The following is a 19,444-nucleotide window of genomic DNA, read 5'->3' on the forward strand; positions in this document are numbered from 1 at the left end:
ACAACAATCTGAGTGAATGCTGCCACCTACTGTCCGAACCTTTGAACCTTGAACTGCGCATAACGTTATTTTACACTCAGCAGTAGTACACTGTGGTTTACGCTATGGCGCTCCTAACCCCGCCCACCACTGTTGCTCACCATCATGGCGGACACTACTGTCTAGTGACTTTGGACTAAACACCGGAATGGCTGGTCGCGGCTGGAGGAGGACCATAAACGTCTTACGCCTGTCAAATTCTCCACAGTTCCGGACATCCGTGCAGTTAGTTGTGTTCTGCAGTCCAGTCGGTCTCCGCCATGTCTGTGGGTGTTGACGCTAGAATAGTAATTGTAGGATGTGGGATAGCAGGGATAGCAGCGGCACACAAACTAGTTAAAGCAGGTTTTAATCGTGTGCACATACTCGAAGCTACAGATAGAAGTGGAGGAAGGATAAAAACAGGCAAATTTGGTAAGTAAACCGACGATGTCTTTCTACTGTAATCTAGGCGTGTCTAAACTTTTCCACGTAGAGCTTCATACTGTAAAATCAAAGCATGCGGGGGGCATTTTTTGAAGTTAATATAGTATAAGTCTCCCAGTGTCGTGTATATAGTATATATTTAGGATAAATCATCGTGTTATTCCTATCAATATTTATTACATATTCCCTTTGACCTATGTACAGTATGTTTGTCTTATCGCATACCGGAGCTCGTATGTTAGTTAATCATACAACAGCGCCATATCAGAAGACACATAAGGTAAACCTGCCCATGGCTTCTGCCTGTAGGTGATAACATAATAGAGGTCGGTGCAAACTGGATCCACGGACCATCCGAGGGCAACCCAGTGTTTTGTTTGGCTCGACAATATGGACTCCTGGATGCAGAGGCCCTCAAGCCAGAGAACCAGGCCATGGAGATCGGAGGACATCCTCCCTGGATCCACAATATCTTTACCAGCTCAGGTGACTTATATATGCATGGTGGCCAGCCTGTATGGTATTTGTGATCTTATGCAGTGTTTTCTTTTTTTAATCAAAGGTCGCAAGCTGAGCATTGAAGATGTGCATCCTGCTCAGGAGATGTTTACTGAGCTGCTGGAAGAGTGTGCAGAGTTTAATGAGAGAGGAGGAGAACCATGGCCCAGCGCGGGTCAATTTATTCGTGCAGAGGTATTGTCATATTCATGATGACCAAGTGTCTTTTTAAGAACAGACTGTACCATGTGTACTGGATCAGACAGTCTTTTAACTCCCCAATACCATTTACGATTGACACCGCAGTGGTACAGAATTTTGCGTGCCAATGAGCTTTGCTGCTTTGAAGATCAGCCCAGACGTGCGAGTGTTCATCCCAAAATGTCCGATAGGGCTTGTGTCCTGCAGTTCTTTTATCCTCGTTGGCAAATGCTCAACTCAGAGCATCCACTATACGGATATATAACAAAGCATGTGTGTTAGCGTTCACTTTGTCTGACAGTTCGTAGTCTGTCTATTCCTTATGTATGCTTCTGACACCATGTTATTGTGAGACATGATAATCAAGTGTCTTTTTATGAGCATACTTTAAATAGGGCACTGAGCAATATACTGTACAGCTAAATCAAATCAAATCAACTTTATTTGTATAGCACTTTTCCTGCAAAGACATGCAACACAAAGTGCTTTACAGAGTTAAAAACAATTACTACAATTAAAAGGAAAACAAATACTTAGAAAGACCCTCCCTCAAACCCTCCATACTAGACGCACACACACACACACCCACCCACCCACACATTCACACAATCACACACAGTAGGAAGACATGGCATGGCACTGAGGATCAAGGAAACGCCACTTTTGGGGCCGTCCACATTTGGAGGAGCCGCAGGCCGTGCCATCGGGGGACCAGCACCCGGGCCCCCGACTCCGACAGACGGGCGGACCCCCACATTAAAGGGAGGAACCCCCAGCCGGCCGGGTCGAAGGGACCCAAGGATGGCACCCCCTCAGCAGACCCGACACAGCCCCCAGTGTGGAGGACCCCCCCTGAGGAAACACTGGAGTTAAAAGCTAAAGACTAAAAGCATAAAATAGGACAAAAAAGATAAAAACATAAGAAAAGTTTCAAAATATTAGTTAAAAGCCTGATTAAAAAGGTGCGTTTTTAATCTTCTTTTAAAAATATCAACAGTCTCCGCAGTCCTGAGGCTCTCCGGCAGGCTGTTCCACAGGTGGGGGCCATAGTGGCTAAATGCTGCCTCACCGTGGGTTTTCGTTCTGGGTTTTGGTATTGTTAAAAGGCCAGTGCCGGAGGACCGCAGGGTCCGCGGGGGTTGATATGGTAAAAGCAGATCAGATAAATAAGGGGCAAGGCCGTTAAGACATTTAAAAACCAGTAAGAGAATCTTAAAATCGATCCTGAAGCGGACAGGGAGCCAATGCAGCGACTTTAAAACTGGTGTAATGTGCTCCCGCCCTATGGTCCTCGTCAGCACACGTGCGGCTGAGTTCTGTAATAATTGACCGGAGAGCAGGGCATTACAGTAATCTAAACGACAGGAAATAAAAGCATGCATTAGCACCTCCGTACTGGCCTGAGAGCTATGTGCATTAGGCAGCCGACACTTCTTTATGAGTGTCCTATTACAGGACTTCACTGTGGGTCACAGGTATGGAAACAAACAATGTCAATATTCCACCCTCACATCCATCTTCATCTTGTTTTGATGCAGGTGCAACAAAGAGCAGCTGAGAAGTGGAAAGATGCTGATGCAGCCACAAGATCTTTGCGACTGTGTATGATTAGCACTATGCTGAAGGTGGAATGTTGCATTAATGGAACTTACACCATGGATGACCTGAGCTTGGGTTGTTCTGGCATGTATAAATCTCTGCCAGGACTTGACTGCACCTTACCAGGGTTTGTAGTCCAAGCCGGAGTGCTTGCACAGCATGATTATGTGTCAAACATTAAAATCATTTTATTAGTTTTATTAGTATCCACTTAAAAGAGTGTCATAAACAATTCTATGTTAACTTATGTAAGTGAATGATTGCCTTCATGAAAGTTATAGCTTCTCATGCAGGGATAAACGTTGACTACCATAAACACCTGCTTACACCTTCATATATATAACCAAACTAAGTTGCCACAATAAATCAAGAAACTCCTCATCACCTGTTGTATTTTCTCCCTTATTCCAGTGGCTATGAAGGTGTGCTGAGAAACCTGATGTCAGAGCTGCCTGCTGGTCTGGTGACCTACAATCAGCCAGTTCGCTGTATCCACTGGAACAACACAGAGAAGACAGACACCCACGTGACCATTGAGTGTCAAGACGGGAAGAAAGTGGTTGCCGATCACGTGATCATGACGGTTTCTTTAGGTATTATGACATATGGATGATAGAGAAGAACCTATCCTACAATCCTAGAGAAGAACTTTTAAAATATAAATTGAATTGTCCTTACTTCTCTTTGTCCAGGCTACTTAAAGAAACACTATTCCACTCTCTTTCAACCTCCTCTTCCTCTCCACAAGATGCACTCTATCCAGAGATTTGGCTTTGGCACCAACAATAAAATATTTGTGGAGTTTGATTCACCATGGTGGGATAATGACTCTGAGGTCATCTACCTGGTGTGGGAAGATGAGGTGAGTCGCCACGTCAGCGTTTGCACGATCTAATAACATCCAAACAACGCTCTTGTCATGGTGTCAACTGTGTTGCAAAATGCTTAATATGCTGCTTTCTGTCAACTTTCTGAGCATCTATAAAAATGCGGGCCACCGCCGTGTGAGTAACACAACTTATTTTCCATCATGATTCAGGATGCCATTGTGGACAAGGTACAGGATCTTCCTGGATCTTGGATAAAGAAGTTGTTTGGCTTCACTGTGGTAAAACCAACTGACGGGTCAGCAACCTTCATTTTGGATTTGACTGACTGGTTATGGTTTATGGTGATAAATACTATATGCATAAAACGTGTTTTATGATTTTCATGTTAATATGTACTGTATCTTACCACAGCTGTATTGTATTAAGAAACACAGTATTTGGAGTTACAGTGGAACCTCTTAAGTCAAACCCATTCTGTTCCCATAGAAAACAATGTAAAATGAATTTGTTTGTTCCGTGCAAACTATCACCATCATCAAACTTATATTCACTTTGCAGACATAGTTTTAACTAATATTTGTCATTCTCAACAATAATACAACTAAATGAAAGTAACAATCAAGGTGTTTGCAGAGTAATATTGCCACCAAGTGACACAGGTATTTCTGGAATTAGGTAAACATTCTATTGTGTATAGTAAGTATATACGGTACAGTATGTAGTATAAATGATTTGATTAACTGCATTGCTCGTATTCCACTGAACAGCCAATCATTTCCTTGTGTTGCAGCAAGTTAGGTTTGATTCTGTGGGTATCATTGGTTTTCCTGTTTGTCATTTTTTCTTTTGGCTTTTTCCTGATTACGGAGTCACCACAGCGGATCTCTGCCATCACTATTATCACTTTGTGTTGGCTTAAAAAATACAGAAAAAAAATACATAAGTAGTTCCTTTTGTTCCAATACCCAACTATATTTGTATACTGTACTCAGTAAGCTTAAGCTGTACATGCTGACATCACACATGGTGGTGGTTTGTCCTCATAAGTTTTATTTGGCTTTTGAGGCCTATTTTGGCAGAAGATTTTTGTTGAACACCAAAATGTTTCGGTCTCCGGGAGGTTCCACTGTACATGGTTTTCATTGAACAGTGACTGTATTGAACATAATTGAAAATGCTTGTATGTTGATTTTGAATGGGGTGTTTACTGAAATAACCCACAGGCACAGCCATGTTTTATGTGGCTGGATCGCTGGGCATGAGTCAGAGTACATGGAGACTTTATCTGAGCAGGAGGTCCTGCACGCAGTCACTCAACTCATCCGCATGTTTACAGGTGAATAAGTAGCTTTTATGGCCTTTCTGTACTCACTGGACTTCAGTATGTTATCTAAGTGTTCATATGTTAGGCAACCCCATCATCACTCCCCGAAGACTCTTGCGCTCTCAGTGGTTTAGCAACCCCTGGACATGTGGATCGTACAGTTATCCTTCAAAAGGTTGTTCCCCGCAAGATTTGGAGAACATGATGGAGCCTCTACCTTCAAAGCCATCACTGTCACAAGTATGTTTGCACTGCAGAATCAAAAAAAAGAAAAGTGTTCCTCAACTCACACACTATTCGGTGCGTCCAATCCAGCCCCTGCAGGTGTTGTTTGCTGGAGAGGCGACCCATCCAAGCCACAGCAGCACTGTCCATGGAGCTCTTCTCACTGGCAGGAGGGAAGCTGACAGGCTCATCACTCACTACTCCTCCAGTCATCCACCCAAGCCTAAATCAAAGCTTTAAAAGAATAACACTTTTTGTAAGCAGCTTCATAAAATTAAGTATTTGTCTAAATTGAGACCCAATTTTCAAGGGAAAGGGAATACATTCAATACAGACAATTATATTCTTTCAACTTAATAAACTGCTTACTGTTCATCAAAATCACTGACTACTGCTATTATTAGTGACGTTCTTTTTACATAATACGGTCTCCGTATTTATTACCATTATTATCATGAGTTATTGATACATTATTAGTCCACATCTTGTATCCATACTATGAAATAACCATTTCAGAGACATGCTGTATTAAAGTTGCACAAAGTTATGAAATAGACATTTTTAAAGTAAGTCTGTTGGTCTTTTTACTTTTAGTCTTTTGTAGAGCATTCCTATATTTTTTCCATCATCTTAAGCTCAATATTGGTATAAAAAATGTGAAGAAAAAAATACGGTCACCCTCGACCAGAGGAGAAATTAAAAGTGACAGTATTGTAGCAACTTCTTCAATTAAAATCAGCTTCATTAGAGAAAAGTAAAATGTTTTATTTTATATTTTAGGTTATTTCGCAATTGTTATAATATCCTTCTGAGAGCAGTCGTGCACACAGCGAGCTCATCATAGTGAAATCTTAGAGGAAGAGCGGAACAAATATTCTGTGTTTAGTTTTGAGTCGGTTTGTAAACAGTGGTACGCCCCACTGTGTTCGGTTTTCTCGCGATCATGATAAGTGAAGCTAATAGATAGATAGATAGATAGATAGACTCCCTTTATTGTCATTGCAATGTACAGATGTGAGATAAAGTTAAAACAAAGTAACATATTTATCGAGGCCATGAAACTATACCGGTCGCTCTGTAATGTCACTAAGTTTCGAACCAGTTTTGACTTTGGAGGACGGGAAGTGGCTCACTGGTTCCCTGGACACATGGCTAAAGGTGACTGTTGGTTTTCGGCATGAAACCCATGTATTGTACGATGTTGTTCGCTTGTGCTCCCGATAAGTTACTGAATATTATTCCTCTATTGTAGGTTTGAAGCAAATGAGAGCCAGTCTGAAGAACGTGGACTGCATCTTGGAAATACACGATGCTAGAATATCCTTTCTGATTAATCTATTAGGTGGTTAACTTATGGTTATTATTGATGTATTAAAGCTCTTTAACGCTATGAACCTCCCCTTCTCTGGAAGAAACCCTGTGTTTCAGGAAAGTCTGGATGTCAAACCACATCTGCTGATTCTTAACAAGATGGACCTGGCTGACTTGTCAAGTAAACAGGTGCTGTATGCATATATGCATGTATGATAAAATAACCAAAATAACTATCGAGTAATTATTCCACACATTTTCTGTGCAGAGGATCCTAAAGGAACTCAATAAAACCGGAGTCAAGAATGTTCTCTATACAGACAGTCTAAAGCAGCGAGATGACAACGTGAAAAGTGTACAAGTCCTTTTTCCTAAATGCACAATCTCTGCCTGCTGACTGTCACATTGCTTAAAGATTCTTCATCTTATTCTTTTATTCTTCAGTTGGTGCCGAAGGTGGTGGAAATTATAGCAAACTCAAACCGCTTTAACAGAGACGAGGTATACACAAAGAAATAATGTGTTCATTTAGTGGACAAATAAAAGTGCATTGCTTATTCTAACAATAACATATCATTTTAACACTTCCAGAATCAAAATTATTGTCTGATGGTGATTGGAGTGCCCAATGTGGGAAAGTCATCACTTATTAACTCATTAAGAAGAACTTATTTGAAGAAAGGTACAGTAAAACTGAGACCAGCATGTTTTTTCCCCGAGTGTCTTGCACAGAGCAATAACAATAGAACTATAAATTAGAAGTGGCATTTTTGCCTGTTATACAACTAAGCAGGATATTGCTGCAACTGCGTGTGCTTTCACCTGGTGACATGTAAAATACTTGTCGGACGGCGACAGCTTTCAACACAACTGTGAGTCACGGGTAGTCAAATTTAACAACCCGATCCTGGCATTGCAGAATATCCTTACACACAGGCAGCATCCCGCCTCAGATACTACCTCTGAAGCGGGAACATTGACAGGTCAGCTGCTGCCGTTTTATCATGTTAGTGCTCTGTGTACACAGCGCCTATGCAGAAAAAAGGTGGAAAAATCCTGGCTTTTGTGTTTTGGCGATGAATAAAATGTTTCTTTCAGGCCGTGCGTCTCGAGTAGGTGGCGAGCCAGGTATAACTCGAGCAGTCCTCACTAAAATTCAGGTAACTGTTCTATTTTTCTTTTTACTTTCATCGATTATGTGCACGTGTGTAGTGTTGTTAATTCCGTCAGGTGTGTGAACGCCCTATAATGTACCTGTTGGACACCCCGGGCGTTTTGCCTCCCAGAATTGAGAGTGTTGAAACAGGCATGAAGCTGGCTTTATGTGGTAAGTAAGCTCAACATGCAACACAATTACTGAATTGATAAACATGTTTGTGTTGCTCTTCAGGAACTATACTGGACCATTTAGTTGGTGAGGATATCATTGCTGACTACTTGCTTTATTCTCTTAACCGGCTGGAAAAGTTCAGGTACTGATTTGATGTTTGAGTCATGTGTTCTTGTTTTACTTTTGTCATTGAGATCCATTTGCGTTGTGTTTGTGTGCAGTTATGTGGAAAAATACAACCTCCAGGAGCCCAGTGATAACATTCAGCACGTCCTCAAACACATCGCAGTGAAACTGAGGAAAACACAGCGGGTCAAAGCCCTCACTGGAGTAGGTGAGAGACAACAAATCATACATTTACACTTGAGGAGAAGTAAGCAGAAATACACCACATACACAAAAGTATTTTGTAGTATTAAGTAGTACGAGCTGTTAGCTGTACAAACTGAGTGGGACCAATCAGTGGAATGAGCTTGCTTGGAGGTGGGCCGTGGGTGGCATAAATTAAAACAGAATGTTTTGGAAATCCAATGAAATCCATCTGGAATAGGTCATTGTGTGTAGTTGCTCTATAGGAGTCCACAACTCAATACAAAGGGCTGAAAATTAGCATTATAGGACCCCTTTAAGAAGCCAAATAAAAAGCATGGAATACATTGATCCTTTAACTTGTGTAACTTTGTTTTACACACTCTGACCATCACGCCAATTGGCAAAGCACATAATAGTGTGTCATATTTACTTGTCTCCTTCAGGTGACATCACCATCACTGTTCCAAACTACACTGCAGCAGCGTATGATTTCATCCGAGCCTTCAGGAAAGGAGAGCTTGGCCAAGTCATCCTGGACTGAAACAAGATGTACAGTATATTACTGAAGATAAACTCCACCAGGATCCATCTGGTACAGTTAGACAATGTTTTGTAAAGTAAAACAAGTCGATATTTGCTTAAAGAATTCAAAAGACAGAAACCTTGACTCGGTTTTAACATGTATTTATTTGCATTGAGACAGACAACAAATATATTATGTACCTGTACACAAGTGCTTGAGATAAGGAACAGTCTAGTGCTCCTAACAAGTGGAAGAGGCTTTGGGATACATCACAACATCTCAATGTTTGAGCAGCACCACTTGAGTTTTAAAAGGGGACTTTTTAGCTAGTTAGGGACATTGTGTCTTAACATCAGTGGTCTCAAAATGAGCAGAATGAAATGTGTGTAAAGAATAGAATCAAATGCTATGTTCATGACACGGTTCTATAAAGAAAAAAATGTTTATGAAGTCTTCCAGTGAGCAGATTATCCTGTGCGGGGTTGTGGTGTCGAAGTAACTTACTTTGAAGTGCATATTCTAAAGTAAAGGTAATATTGATTTTGGCTGTGCATCTTCAGATACACACAGGCTGGTGTGATCGTTGAGGAGTGAGCATAAGTGGTGTGTTTAAGTGTAAGTAAACAGTTACAGTGTTTCTTCTGTGGTTAGTGTCTTTCCAGGCAGCCTGTCCTGCATTAGTCAGGTCCAGTGTGTTTATCCATAAGTCTACAGTATTGAGTCCAGCAGGAGTGCATTGGAGAAGAGTGTTGCCATGGTGACAGAAAGCATTTGGCAGAAAGAGGCTCCCCTTGTGGAGCCAGACATTTGGGCATCAAAGTAGCCGGTCCTGTTGTAATAATCCAGCTCATCCTCTGAGCTCTCTGCATTGTTGCGGCGGTAAGCGGATGCGTACCATTTATCTGCCGTCAGGGCCACTGCAGCCCCCGCAGCCGCGGCAGCGGCTACCCTCACCGGGGATGTCCGCCCCGCCACCCTGAAGCGAGAGCGTGGGCCACCGTAGCTGCCTGCCCCGCGGTAGGTACCTGCTGTGGAACTACGGGCAGGGGAGCCTCGGGACGAGCCCCTGGACCCGCCGCGGCCACCTTTGCACAGTGCAGGCTCGCACAGGAAGGCAGACAGCAGGAGGCAAGTCCAGCAAGTTGCAAGCACCTGGTTCATCTGAGCAGGAGGAAAATAAAACAATATTACTGCAGATTGTAAATGACATTTGTTTCAGAATAACTGGACAAATGGCAATTTATTTTATTAGCATTTTACTTGATGGTGATGATATTTTTCAGTGACTCTTGCCAAAAGCTCACAATATTGTTCATAAACAGGCAACTTAGTGCTGCCTTTTTACTGTAAGTGGAGGCTGTGTAGTCTTTAAATATGTTAACATCGGAGGAAAGCGCCCTATAAATGATTTTATGTACATATTGAATTATCCAGTAATGCAAGCAATACATAGTTTAACTGAAGCTGGGTTTATTACAACATGTAGCAGTCCCATTGAGTAAGGGCTATGATCTTTTCACATTATTTCTTGTATAGGCCACCTCAAGCTTGCAAAAATAAATTAATAAATGAATATATGTATATTTACATATATATACTATTTAAAATGAACTCGAGTGTTTATTTGCAGAAGAACACTGATAATACTATTTTACACATGCATTTGCATATATACAACAAGTGCTTGTTGTACATCTCTGCAGAATCACTTAAAAAAAATAAAGATGCCTGCCTGCAGAGAAATGAAAATGAATTGTGCCTGAGAGGATACAAATAACAGAGGCCTTTTTGAAAATACTGCTTATGGTTGTCATGGTGAATATAATAAGATAAGCGAATACAAGCAACCCAAATGTGCACACAAATTGTGGTATTTTCAAAGTGCACGCCATTTTTGTACATGCATGTTCATTTCACCGTCCTAATTGGCCACTATCTCAGGCACACTCCACATTACAAAAATTGTGATTAAAAAGGCATTACCTTCTAGTGATAGTAATCATAAAAACATTGCAAAAGGTTGATGCTTACCTTATTTCGGCGTGTGTTTATCCTGGGCTCAAAGACAAAAAAATGATGGAGATCGCGGAGGATGGTGTGCGCGTTCACGGGGAACGAGCAGCGCGCTCACGACAAGACAGCGTTACAAATCGAGTTAGGGAAATAATCTCGTTTTCACGATAACAATTTATTTTATATTGTATAAATGTTCACGTCTGTCTATGTCAATCTGTCACTGTAATATCAATGTGAATACAAGTTATTCCACGCTCGTCCGCTAGATGCCCGTTGTGCTAAACTACATGAATGTGAACCGTTGCTAGCCACAAAAGAAGACGTACCCGGAAGTACAACGTTGCCATTGCTCTTGTAGTCACAAGTTCAGAGTCAACAGGCGTCGTTGTTGGTGGTGACTGCTGCCATGGCTTTTCTTTGCAGAAATGCAACCTTGCTCCTAAAATCGTGCCGAGCGACGCCTGGTCTTTTGGCCTCCGCTCGCCTCTGTAGCTCGGGTGAGTGTTTGATGGCATACGGTGATCGTTCAATGTCATGTCGTGTGCGTCACTGATATGGCAAGCATGCTGCAAACTTCTGTCACTGCACTCTACCGCCAAGTAAATAGTTATATTCAGTGCATATGCACAACGAATAGATTAGAAATCAATTATCTACGACTCATTTTGAACGTTTCGAGTTACATTGCTGTATCAGTGCTGTGTTACTTGTGTTACTGTAGTAATTTGTAGCCATTTAGTTGAACTGTCTTGTACTAAGGTACACCAGTACAACCCATAAAAGAGTTGTAAAGGTGGTGATTGCATTAATATGCATTTGGGATCAACAGTTGGGAAACAATCTAGTGTTGATCTCTGTTTTCTCCCCCAGCAGGCACACAATATGAGTATATTATGGTAGAGAAGCGAGGAGAGAACAAGAATGTGGGTTTAATCCAGCTGAACCGACCTAAAGCTCTCAATGCGCTGTGTGACGGCCTGATGAAAGAGTTGGGTCAGGCTTTGGACACCTTGGAGAGGGACAGAGATGTGGGCGCTATCGTCCTCACCGGCAGCGACAGAGCATTTGCAGGTGAAATAGAAATAATAACAAGTTGTGTTAACCTTTAAGTCTTAACATGAGCAGTAAGCATCATTTCTGCCCTGTTCAGCTGGAGCGGACATCAAAGAAATGCAAAATCTGACCTTCCAGAAGTGTTATGGCGGTAACTTTCTGTCCCACTGGACCAGAGTGTCTACTGTGAAGAAGCCAGTGATTGCTGCTGTTAATGGTTTTGCTGTATGTAAAATAGTCCCAAATTACCCCTCCCTTCCCTTTACCTTGACATTGTTGATTTATAGTTGTTCACTCGGTTTCAGTTGGGCGGCGGCTGCGAGTTGGCCATGATGTGTGACATCATCTACGCTGGAGAGAAAGCCCAGTTTGGCCAACCAGAAATCCTGCTGGGGACCATCCCTGGTACAACGCCACGTCTCTGCTTAGCTGGATAAAAATATCCTTTGGCGCTGTTGTAGGCATGATGACATCATGTCATCTCTCTCTGTAGGGGCGGGGGGCACTCAGCGTCTGACCCGTGCAGTGGGCAAATCTCTAGCCATGGAGATGGTGCTTACAGGAGACAGAATTAGCGCCCAAGAAGCCAAACAGTCAGGTATTAGAAACTAAAGGCTGTAGGAACTCTTAAGAGGGCCCACAACCGCTTTTCTTGGGGGTTACTTCTAAGACCACCAGCGGATGGCAAAAAAATGCAAGATACAAGGTTTACATTAATCATTTTAACTGTCATGTCATTTGCAGGTTTGGTGAGTAAAATCTGTCCCGTGGACCAGCTGGTGTCAGAAGCGGTGAAATGTGGCGAGAAAATCGCCGCCAATTCCAAACTGGTGTCTGCTATGGCAAAGGAGGCGGTCAATGCAGGTCAGATGTTTAATTGAACCACCTTACCTAGCTTCCTGTCATGTCATTCTGAAACCTTGTCTGGTTTCAGCCTTTGAATTGACTCTGGCTGAGGGGAATCATTTCGAGAAGCGTTTATTCCATGCCACCTTCGCTACGGTGAGTAGAAGCACTCACCTCCGAGGTTTACTCCTGATGCTGCATGGAGTTGTGCCTTGTGAAGTTAGCATCTGTCTGTTTCCTTTTAAGGATGATCGCAAGGAGGGAATGACTGCGTTTGTGGAGAAGAGAAAGGCCAATTTTCAGGACAACTGATCAGCTCATTAAACTACAGAAATCAGACGTTGCACCACTTAACAGGGCAAGGAACATGCCACATGAGTGAGGGTGAGAATTTCAACCAGGCATGTCAATGAAGACAATGTTCATAATGAAATCCTCCTCCAACAACATACTAACATAATGAGATATGTAGGTATTATGGACAGCTCACAAAACAAAAGCAGTCCGAATCTATCAGTCTGATTACTGATGGGGACTTTCTGCCTTTTTTTCCTCCAGTTTTTGTGTTCTGTATACATTTTACAAATAAATCCTAAAAATGAATGTGCCTTTTTAATTTTTTTAAATGGAGAATGTCTAGCAAATGGGCCACACCGTGGCCAAGTTTGCATGTTCTCTCCGTGAGTGCGTGGGTTTTCACCGGGTTTCTTCCCACATTCCAAAAACATGCTTGGTTAATTGGCGACTCCAAATTGTCCATTGGTATGAATGTGAGTGTGAATGGTTGTTTGTCTATATGTGCCCTGTGATTGGCTGGCGACCATTCCATGGTGTACCCCGCCTCTTGTCCGAACTCAGCTGGGATAAGCTCCAGCATACCCCCACTACCCTAGTGAGTATAAGCGGCAAAGAAATTGGATGTGTAGCAAATATAGTTGAGTTATTAAAAGCTGACTTTGTTTTTCCAAGTGCTGACTTGAAATACATTAGACTTGTAGTTTATCAAAATGCTTGTCTTGCAGTGAGCAATATTTCGTCACTAGAGGGAGCTCACATGCAAGTAGTGTTGAATATAACCAAATACTATACGGTAGATATGAATGAATTTTTAAAATTTATTTTACATGGTAATGTTATATGAGACTGTCAGTGTTAATATACAGTGCTAGTCAAACATATGGATATATGTTTTCATTTGATTGCATGAGAAAGTGTATGCAAAAGTCTGACTGACCACTCTGTATATCCATTAAAAAAAACAAAAAGAAAATAAATTTTTACAACCAATGTTGTAGAAGTGCACTCCTTGTGTTGGTACAATCTTGGCAATGCACATTTGGTGGGGAAAAAAGTATGTGTTCACACAGCGGCTCCCTGTATCCTCACAAGGCCATGGCCTAATTGATTTTTACTTTCTTTCAATATTTCCCCCTGGAGCTTGCTTTCATGTCCGGGCCCCATGAAACAAAACTTTTCAAAGGGTGCGATAAGAAAAAGAAACTTGTCTCCTCTCTCGGCAGGTCGCACAAAAGTCTGCAGAGCGAGTCCGAAAAGAAGCGACCCTTTGAGGTCTTGCAGAAAGGTCAAAATAATAAATGTAGGCTCAATTGAGGCTCTCCTGGCAGACAAAAGGCGCCAAAACGTTACACACAGAGGCTGTGCGGACCCTCATGGCGTGATAAACTCATTTAAAGAAGTCCAAAGAAAGAGGGAGCAGCATGGGTCCGGTGGAAGGAGGGGGCTCTGAGGGCGGCAGACAGGGGCCTGGCTCCTGGGGGCCTTTCCTCTTCTGGTTCTCCCTCTTCCATGTGACTTCATCCGTATTTATTGTACTCGAGTGGCTACTAAAGCCTGCTGTCTTACTTTTAAGAGCCATAATCTCATCAAAAATGAAACTCTCTGGGGAATAAAACATTGCTGGGTTCCTGCAATTCTGTTAATAGTATGTATGGGATATCATTTTTTTTTATAGCTTGGGAACATACTTGCATGCTTTTTGACCCTTGAAAGGACTTTAAAAAGTTACCCCGGAGTGCAATAATTAGCCCTATGGGGTACATTAGTGTATAGACAGAAAATGAGCCTATACCGTATCCCAGGGGTGTCCAAAGTGCAGCCTTTGTGTCCTGCAGCTGTTTGTTTGCTTTTTTTTTGTCTGCAGCACATTCTTAAAATATCATATATTATACTAAGAATATTATATATAATATAATATATAATAAAAAAAAATAAAGACACAAATATAGAACAATCAGCAGTATTTTCTACTTAGAAAAAGTTGTAATTTTATGAGAATAACAATATTATTAGGGAAAATAACATTTCAAATATTATGTGTTATTTTTTTTAATTGAACTTTCAGAAACATACAATTAAGTTCTGCTTTTTGGAAAATAAAGTTGGGTAAAATGTATCATATGATGGAAATTATGTCATACATGTTGTCAAGAAGAACATTTACAAAGGTTAAATATTTGGAAAAAAAAAACAACAGCAAAAATGAGGAAAAAAAGAGAAAGACTAAATTTCACACTAATAACCAGCTTTTTCAACTACTTCACAAAGCTGAGATGCAGTTTTTTCTTCAACTATATATAACATCTTCACATATCTACATGTGTTGCTTAACAAAATATGAATATGTGTCATTCCGTCCAGGTGAGTTCAGTAGTAGAGAGGGATTGTCCACATCCACATTGATGTCTTTTTTTATTTATTTGTAGCGACGTGACATAACACAGGCAAGTGGGTGTGCATGGGGGAATGTGTATGTGTGTATCAGAGGGTGTGAGTGTATGTGTGGTTTTCTATGAGGGAACAAGCACACAAAAACAACGCTCCTGGGCATAAACACTTATAAGCCTTTAACGTGACTAAAACGAAACCTACTAAATAATGTGTATAGTATACACATTATTTAGCAACATGCACACAATTGAACAGCAACACATCTAGTGGCATGCTAACGAGGCTAACTAGCAGTTAGCAGTTAGCTAGTCAGTTAGCAACAAGCTTGGTGGTTGGATGTAAAAGCACACGACACTATCCAACACCATAATATGGACCAAACAGCGTTTAACATTAAAACAAGTGAGAATAAGAAAGTTACTCACGTTTAATAACGCCCACAGCTATTTATAGCATCAACCCAAAGTCCGTGTAGATATAACGACTCCCAAAGCTAAGCAGCTGCCGTGAAACATTCAAGTGCCCAACCAGCGTAGTAATTCTGAACTACGTTTTCATACATGTCAACTTAAAAGAACCAAAACAGAACAGGTATCACCAAAGAGTCTTTTGTACATGGATCTTGGTGGAAGTGTGGATTGAGCAGTGCAATCGAAGTGGGAGGATTTCAGGGAATGTGCAGCAGCGTGAGAAAAACACACTTTTTTCCGTCAAATGCAAAATGGATAAATTTTTAGCTGTCAATAAGTGAGGAGTCTTGAGTCCCAAAAACTGTTACAGGAAGGTATTTTTCCGGAATGATACTGCTACCTAGTGGTGGTTTATAGATATTGCCGGAATGAATAAGGTTGCTGTGTGTTTACATTAACTTAAACTTGGTGAAATTACAGTACAGCACTGACTTAAATATTAGAAGAATCTAAGAAAACTGTCTGAAAAAGACATTTGTCTGATATACAGGGTTTTGAAACAAGTTCTCCCCAAAAGCTTTTCATCCTGTCACTCAAAGACTGAGACCCACTGGGAAAAAGCCTCTCAAGGGTTGTTAGAAAGTTGACAAACAGTGGAGGAGGACTTATGATGCTAAATGTAAGAGCGTTAATTGTTACTTAACGACTCTTGAGCAGTTTGGCCTCAAACGGGTCTGTCTTAAAGAGGGGTTGTCTTATGTCCGAGTCAATTCAGTACTTTCTGTGTGTAATTGATAGTTAATTAACAGTATTGCTCATTGTGCACTTTAATATGTTGCAGCGAGTTCCATTTCTGGCTCTATGGTTATCATCACACTATGCCATCACTCAAGCTGTAGTAGTTTACTACCCATCAGTGTATATTCACTAATGCTCTCTATCTCGGGTGAAACAAACCGAGTTGAAGGGGGGGGTGTAATGGGGATGTAGATGGGGGTCAACTGACAAATATTTTCATTATCTCACATTCTTGGCTGTGTCGGAATATCACCACCGGCCTCTGCTTTGAATTATGCCCTGGGCGCCAGCAACAGCACAGGCAGATGATGGAGTGTAGACATTCACTACACTTTTTAGTTCACTGAAACTTCAATCACAGTCAACAAATGCAATGTGCAATCTGTAATGATGATTCATGAATCAGGCTCAACATCAAACTTTTAATGCTTTCTTCCTTGGTCCAGGCATGCTAATAATAAGTTAAGAACATGGAAAGTGTTTAACTTTATTGTTAGAATGTAATTTCTTTGTTGTTCAACTTAGTTTTACAGCAGATGGAGGCTGTCCAATGGTATACATTGCATTTTACACAATGCTGAATGTTCAGAGGTGGTAGAGGTGATCCAGGTCTTCCTCTGGTTGGCTGCTCTCAGATGGCCAATCAACAGGAACAGCTTTGGCGTCATCTTGGTACTGGATCCAGCTTTCCAGGTCAGGATGGTAAAAGTCATCCTTGTCCTCCTCTGGTTCTATGTGACGTCTGACCTGTGCAAGCGGTTCACCCTCCTCTGGTAGAGGTTGGGGAAATCGGACTCTGTATTGGTATTCAGCTGTGAGCGGGGCCAAGTATCTATACAGCTCTTCTCTGGCTTTGTGGTAGATTGCATCAGCGGGCTGCTCAGGCTCTTCACTGTCTCCTTCTGGGGCAGAATTGGACTTGGTGTTGGCCTGGTCAGCCTCAAACATTTGCAACTGATCTTTGATGTTGGACGGATGGCGTGCATCATCCACGTCTTCTTCAGCCACCACCGCCTGTTTTAAGTTCAAACTCTCCCAAATCTTCATTTTTGGATCAATATCAATATCGGTTTGATCCATTTCCTCTGGGGGCTCCACTTCCACACTTAACGGTCTCTTTCCTGACCTGAAATAACCACAAACATCCCAAACATCAACATTGCCATTTCCTCGCCTGTGTAGAAATATTTATTCTTCACGCTGTATGTAAATAAATATTAAGTAATGTCTCGTTTATTGTGGTTAATTGATTCCACACCCAACCGTGATAAATTAATTTCTGTGAGGTAGGATTCTTTATCTATAAATGCCGTACTAGAGTACTATATATTTACAGTGTATGTGTATGTAATACTGTAATATAATACAATAAATGTTACAATAACAACTAATAAAAATGTATGAATTGTTTAATAAGTAATACCGCAATATCACAAGAAAAATAAAGGATGGACGATATTTGAAGGGACATTTTGAAAAACCCAGATTTAAAAACAATTCCAACTTACATGACTGTATCTTGGACACTTGTATCGGTAAGCTTATTCTAAAAGAACAAAAGCACATTAATAACCACATCTGTCATTACATTTTGTGTATGTTTGAAGCTGCATGATACAATGTATACACTCAGTACATACCCATGGTTTATTCGGCTTAGCTGCAATGCCAAATATCAAACAGACCAAAATGGTAACCCTACAAGTGAAAAAGACTGGCGATCAATGTTGTGTTGTCAAGTTATAACTCTCTAACATCCATGAAAAATGGAAAGTATTACCAGTACCTTACCTGAACATGGTGCTCCTGTTATTTTGCAATTGAGAGAAAATGTCCTTTGAGTTCAGCTACATTGGAAATAACAGTACAAAGTTCCAGCAATAAAGTGACGCACGCTCATTTGACCTTTGTAACTTGCTAATACAGCAATATCAAATCTTTATCTACTGTAGTTTCTGTGATGACGTCTTGATTGAATACTAGTGTTTGTAAACTCTACCTGATAAATGTCATATTTGTTAGGTCACTTAGGTCACACTCAACGAGAATCTAGTGTATAGTAAAAGTTTTAGTGCTGAGCAATCTTATAATTAAAAGTCTTGTCATCAAAAATCTTGTGACACAAACATCTTACGATAACAACATTAAAAATGGATGATGGCAGCAATAAAATGTGGCTATTTAGACTTCAGCAGCGGCTGAGCTATATGATATATAAATACATTTGATAATTTCATCAACTTTTTAGATTACTTATTTAGATTAGTGCCACTCCAGCAAAAATGTTTTTATTTTATTTATTTATTTTTTCATTTCAATATAACAGTTTCAAAATGATCTTTGATGGCCAACTGGATTGTAATAAAAACAAAAGCATCTCTATGGCTGTGGTGACGACACAGGATCATGCAGTAATACTACAACTACTACTCTTACTAAAAATAAATATTAATGCTGTTCATATGTTTCTAATTAATACATGAATATGACGATTTTAAAACAGCTAACATCACTGTACAGCACACGTCTCAAACTCGGGCCTGGTGGCCAAATTAGGCTGCATCTACACACTGCAATTTTATATGGCCTGAGGAACTGTTTGGAAAATAGTATTGAGTTGGCCCGCCTTGTGGACCTTATCAAACAAAGTGCCAGAAGCAATCTACGTAATTAAGCAACACTTACAGTATGAACTATCATGGTCATTTTAAAGTGGAAACATTATTTTATACAGAAAGAAATTCACAACCATTCTCAATAACAACAAAAGTCGACATAAATTTAGAAACAGCTTAAAAAGGCATGCAACAGTCAAAAGTCATCAAGCTTACTACAGCAAAGCATGCTGGGAAATGCATAATCTGCCCATTCATAGCTGCAAAGTCTTTCCTGTTGTTTCAGTTTGTATTAATAAACAATAGTGCCCTCTGTGATTGGCTGGCGCCCAGTCCAGGGTGTACCCCGCCTGCCTCTCGCCTGAAGACAGCTGGGATAGGCTCCAGCATACCCGTAGTG

The 19,444-nt window shown here is 40.9% G+C and overlaps 5 protein-coding genes across 7 annotated transcripts; 3 read left to right on the plus strand and 2 right to left on the minus strand.

Annotated features, from left to right (window-relative positions):
* Positions 1 to 113: 113 nt before the first annotated feature.
* On the plus strand, positions 114 to 5,523 carry paox (polyamine oxidase). Its single transcript, XM_058058329.1, has 10 exons — positions 114 to 453; positions 775 to 951; positions 1,028 to 1,158; positions 2,703 to 2,890; positions 3,175 to 3,356; positions 3,456 to 3,625; positions 3,803 to 3,888; positions 4,817 to 4,929; positions 5,003 to 5,157; positions 5,233 to 5,523. The coding sequence occupies exons 1-10, from the start codon at positions 300 to 302 to the stop codon at positions 5,380 to 5,382; spliced, it is 1,506 nt and encodes a 501-aa protein (XP_057914312.1). The 5' UTR covers positions 114 to 299; the 3' UTR covers positions 5,383 to 5,523.
* A 481-nt stretch (positions 5,524 to 6,004) lies between these two features.
* On the plus strand, positions 6,005 to 9,162 carry mtg1 (mitochondrial ribosome-associated GTPase 1). Of its 2 annotated transcripts, XM_058058331.1 has the most exons (12): positions 6,005 to 6,100; positions 6,146 to 6,300; positions 6,395 to 6,459; positions 6,538 to 6,642; positions 6,722 to 6,808; positions 6,898 to 6,954; positions 7,045 to 7,135; positions 7,552 to 7,613; positions 7,684 to 7,780; positions 7,844 to 7,925; positions 8,005 to 8,117; positions 8,539 to 9,162. In XM_058058331.1, exons 2-12 carry the CDS (start codon positions 6,147 to 6,149, stop codon positions 8,634 to 8,636), a joined length of 1,011 nt encoding a protein of 336 aa, XP_057914314.1. In that variant the 5' UTR covers positions 6,005 to 6,100; position 6,146; the 3' UTR covers positions 8,637 to 9,162. The 2 variants fall into 2 exon arrangements, with proteins under 2 accessions (XP_057914314.1, XP_057914315.1); XM_058058332.1 differs by having other exon boundaries at positions 6,029 to 6,300.
* A 164-nt stretch (positions 9,163 to 9,326) lies between these two features.
* Positions 9,327 to 9,779, minus strand: sprn (shadow of prion protein). Its single transcript, XM_058059263.1, has one exon. It carries the CDS (start codon positions 9,777 to 9,779, stop codon positions 9,327 to 9,329), a length of 453 nt encoding a protein of 150 aa, XP_057915246.1.
* A 1,022-nt stretch (positions 9,780 to 10,801) lies between these two features.
* Positions 10,802 to 13,136, plus strand: echs1 (enoyl CoA hydratase, short chain, 1, mitochondrial). Of its 2 annotated transcripts, none has more exons than XM_058058336.1 (8): positions 10,802 to 11,131; positions 11,508 to 11,705; positions 11,785 to 11,912; positions 11,993 to 12,092; positions 12,181 to 12,285; positions 12,432 to 12,551; positions 12,622 to 12,689; positions 12,780 to 13,136. In XM_058058336.1, exons 1-8 carry the CDS (start codon positions 11,041 to 11,043, stop codon positions 12,843 to 12,845), a joined length of 876 nt encoding a protein of 291 aa, XP_057914319.1. In that variant the 5' UTR covers positions 10,802 to 11,040; the 3' UTR covers positions 12,846 to 13,136. The 2 variants fall into 2 exon arrangements, with proteins under 2 accessions (XP_057914319.1, XP_057914318.1); XM_058058335.1 differs by having other exon boundaries at positions 10,804 to 11,131; positions 11,505 to 11,705.
* A 3,878-nt stretch (positions 13,137 to 17,014) lies between these two features.
* Positions 17,015 to 18,230, minus strand: si:ch211-217g15.3 (uncharacterized protein LOC368914 homolog). Its single transcript, XM_058059265.1, has 4 exons — positions 18,221 to 18,230; positions 18,070 to 18,127; positions 17,938 to 17,975; positions 17,015 to 17,555 (listed from the first exon to the last, which is right to left on the minus strand). The coding sequence occupies exons 1-4, from the start codon at positions 18,226 to 18,228 to the stop codon at positions 17,015 to 17,017; spliced, it is 645 nt and encodes a 214-aa protein (XP_057915248.1). The 5' UTR covers positions 18,229 to 18,230.
* Positions 18,231 to 19,444: the final 1,214 nt, after the last annotated feature.

Source organism: Doryrhamphus excisus, chromosome 20 (assembly GCF_030265055.1).
Source record: "Doryrhamphus excisus isolate RoL2022-K1 chromosome 20, RoL_Dexc_1.0, whole genome shotgun sequence".
NCBI classification, from domain to species: Eukaryota; Metazoa; Chordata; class Actinopteri; order Syngnathiformes; family Syngnathidae; genus Doryrhamphus; species Doryrhamphus excisus.